The 3,604-nt window shown below is 55.8% G+C and overlaps 1 protein-coding gene across 1 annotated transcript in view; it reads right to left on the bottom strand.

The window, feature by feature from the left end:
• Window positions 1-1,348: 1,348 nt before the first annotated feature.
• Window positions 1,349-3,604, bottom strand: part of sobpa (sine oculis binding protein homolog (Drosophila) a) — a 41,125-nt gene continuing 38,869 nt past the window's right edge. Inside the window, exons 8-10 of the mRNA XM_062523280.1 lie at window positions 2,638-3,604; window positions 2,300-2,568; window positions 1,349-1,365 (exon numbers count right to left, since the gene is read on the bottom strand). The exon at window positions 2,638-3,604 is cut by the window's right edge and continues 944 nt beyond it. Coding sequence (XP_062379264.1) covers window positions 2,314-2,568; window positions 2,638-3,604 — 1,222 coding nt within the window. The 3' untranslated portion in view covers window positions 1,349-1,365; window positions 2,300-2,313. The remainder of the gene's footprint in view (window positions 1,366-2,299; window positions 2,569-2,637) is intronic.

Genomic DNA, 3,604 nt, shown 5'->3' with positions numbered 1-3,604 from the left:
GGAACCGGAACTGCTACCCAGGGGTGGCCAGTGGCAGAATTTGGCACCCACGTCCCCCAAACCCCAGGTTTATGCTGGTGAGGTCTCTACCCTGTTTGTCCATGAATCAGTGAGCATATACTCCATTGCACATCCTCTCGCTGCTTGAAAATCATGTACAGAAAATGAAGAGATGAAGACATAATGAAGAAATAAAAAAAAGAAACAGTCCAACAGCACCCCATTTTCCCTTTCTCAACCACCACTTTCTTCCTCTGGTTCTGTCCATACTGAGGTGGAGAGAGAGAGAAAGAGAGAGAGGGAGAGAGAGAGTCCCTAGCTCCCCCTTGTCACTCAGCCGGAGGAAAAACACTGACAGGACATGAGGATGAAATTTCATCTCCTCGTCTTCACCTTCTCATTTTTTTAAAACAAGAAAAACATTCCCCCATGATTGTTTTACACCTTCCAGGAGTTCCTCTCTCACTTTTTTAACTCTTCCGCTTTTTTTCAGTTGGGCCAATTCATAAACATCAGCTCTAGTTGCTTTAGGGGCCGAGAGCGAGGTCGAAGGGTGTGGGGAAGTGGGGTTAAAAACCAAGGGAGAGAGAAAAAGAGAGGGAGAAAGGGCAGAAGGGAGAGGGGGTGGGATGGGGGTCTGTGAGGCACAGACCTCTGGCCATGTTGTCCTGCCGCTCGGTCAGTCCACAATGCAGTACAGCAAAGCTCCACCGACTCCTTCCCCTGCAGGAACCCCTCTGAGGCCTAGCCACTGACGACAGCCTCAGCGCACTGGGTTTCACTGAACACACACACACACACACACACACACACACACACACACACACACACACACACACACATACACACACAGCCTTGTTTTTCAGATACAGTTAAAATGGCGTCCAATATCAGTGTTCCAGTGAGGCTGAGATTGCAGGTGAGGAGCAGAGGCTACTTTAGCACATCCCAGTCCTCCAGCTGTGTGGTCTGGGACTCCCGTCAGCTCTCTGTCTACGGAGGATCACCTCTCAGGTGAAGGGTTACGGAGAGGGGGTGACGCCTCATGAAAGGAATGTCTCTAATGCGAGAAATGTGAGAAGAGAGTTTTTTTGGTGGCCCGTACGGGGGCCCTTGGGTGAAGGCTCAGTGTCATCAGTGACAGTGTGCTGTCAGTCTGGGGCAGAGACGTGGTGTGAGCCAGTCGAGGAGCCCACTACGGGCAGCTGTGTGTGGTGGTGGCGTTGGTGGTGGTGGTGGAGGAGGAGGAAGAGGAGGAGGAGGAGGGTTGATTGATGGCTGGTTGTTATGGTGAGGGGCAAGCGGCTGGTGGCTGCTCAAGGGACTTTCCTCATCGTGTCGACTGTTGGCTGCCATCTGTCAGAGCTGAGGAGAGGAGGAACAGATAGGAGGGGAGAAAGAGACAGAGAGAGAAAAATGCAAGGATGAACAGTCTAATTGATTGATTGAGTACAATCAGTTCTGAAATTTTGCCTTGCATTACTGTTGCAACTGCATAAAGATATAAAGGGGTTAAAGGATGGTTATGCCTCTACACAGCTCAGTCAAATGTTCTTTGAAAGATTATTTGACTAAGCACATCTATTTAATCAGTCGAGCTAAATTCAATTAATGTGCCCGCAGCGATGTGCAACCTAATTAATAATGCAGTTACCTATTGAACATTCATACCGTTGTAATGATATGACTTAGTGTGCAGATCCAGATGTATATCATCAACCTGTTCTCTCTTTGCATTTGCAACAGCACTGCAGACATGTATTATTCATGATACATGTGTTATTAATCAGGCTTTCTTGACAGCTGACACCAGTGTTCCTGTTGTTGAGCAACAGGTGGTCATGAGATTGTCGCTTCCACAGAATGTATGGTGCTTTTACAATGTACGTAACTCATGCATTTTTGAAACGTGAGTGCTTTGTTTTTTTGTGTAAGCACACAATCTGCGCAAAATCTATGGTGCAATCAAAACATGTACATCATTGCTTCTTTTTTCCATCATATGGATAGTCACCACAGATATTTAAAATACAGAAACAAGTATATGAATAAACAAAATGCTGTCAATATCAAACTTATATTCTGGAACTAAACACACAGTGTATGTTCCATTGTCAGTGTAGACCAAAGCACAGGGTGACATCAGGGTATAGCACTCTATTAGAATCATAGTCATAGGAGCAACATGAGAACGAGCACATGTTTGTAGACGTTAGTGGCATTATGAGAGAAAACCCCTAGGCACCAAAGGCTGCTGTCTTCTGTAGCAACTCAAAGGCGTAGGGCTGAGCAGACCAACCTGTGCGGCTCCTCTCACTTGTTCTGATTGCGGATGCGCAGGCACCTCCTCTTCATGGGCGGCTCCATCTCGGGGGGGCCTGCGGCGGTCAGCGGGGGGGCCAGGCCGCAGGGCAAGATGGTGGCCGTCTTATCGGCCGGCTTTGGCACGGGCTGGATCACGCAGCCAGCCTTGGGCAACAGGGGCAGCGCGTACGCGTGGTCTTCATCGGGCACGGCCCCGGGGTCGGCCAAGTTGGGGTCCCCGGGGCCCCCTGCGCCCCCCGCCTCCTCCGTGTTGTTGTTGCTGTTGCCGTTGTTGGCGGCGGCGGTGGTGATGATGGCAGCGACAGCGGCGACGGCGGCAGCGCCCCTCTTACCTGCGTCCCACTCGGCGGCGGCGGCGCAGCTGTTCTCCTTCAGCTCCTCGCGCTCCAGCAGCTCGGCGGACGCCTGCTCGGCCAGCAGGGGCCGCTGGTCCACCGCGGGCATCCGGGGGCGCGCGGGCTCCAGCGATGGCGCGCTGTTGCTGCTGCTGCTGTTGCTGCTGCTGTTGCTGCTGTTGCTGCTGCCTCCGTTCACGATCACGTTGCACGGCGCCGCCGAGCCCAGCTCCGCAGCAACGGTGGCGGCCGCCGGGGCGGCCAGGGCGGGGAGCGCGGGGACGCTGCACGTGATAGGCTGGGCGAGAGGGGGCGTAGCTCCACAGAAGGAGGGGTCGGCGCAGGGCAGGGCCACTGAGTCCAGAGCGCTGCCCGCCTCTCGCTCGCTCTCCTCCGCGCCTCGGCCCGCCGCGTTGCTGCCCGGCTCCTGCCGGCCGCCCTCTCCCTCGCCCGGCGGCGGCTGACCGCTGTCGGCCTCCACCTTCACCTCCACGCTGGGCACCGCTCTCTGGATCACCAGCTGCTGGCGCGAGCGGCGGCCGGTGGTCAAGTCGATCACCCCCTCCGTGGGCGGCGCGGCGGGGGAGCTGCAGAGAGAGCGGTGAGAGTTGCTGCTGCTGCTGCCGCTGCTCAGGCTGCCCCCGCCACTGCCGGGACTCTCCGCCTTCACCGTCAGATCCACCACCCCTGGCCTGCTCCGCTCGGGGCCCAGCGCGTAGCCCGAGTAGCCCAGCGAGAGAGTGTCCGTGCTGGGGGAACCCTTCTTGGACTCCCCGCCCTCCCTTCTGGAGGAGCTGGGGGTGAAGGGCCGTGGGTCTTTGGAGTCCCCCGCCGGCCCTGATGCGGGTCTGCTGGGTACTGTGCCGTCGTTGCCGGGCCGGTCCTCGGAGGCCTTGGGGCTGTAGGGGATGGGTACGGGGATGGGTATAGGCACGGGTAGAGGT

Source organism: Sardina pilchardus, chromosome 20 (genome assembly GCF_963854185.1).
Source record: "Sardina pilchardus chromosome 20, fSarPil1.1, whole genome shotgun sequence".
Classification (NCBI taxonomy): Eukaryota; Metazoa; Chordata; class Actinopteri; order Clupeiformes; family Clupeidae; genus Sardina; species Sardina pilchardus.
Note: the sequence above shows the minus strand (reverse complement) of the source record. Positions and strands in the feature narration are given on the sequence as shown.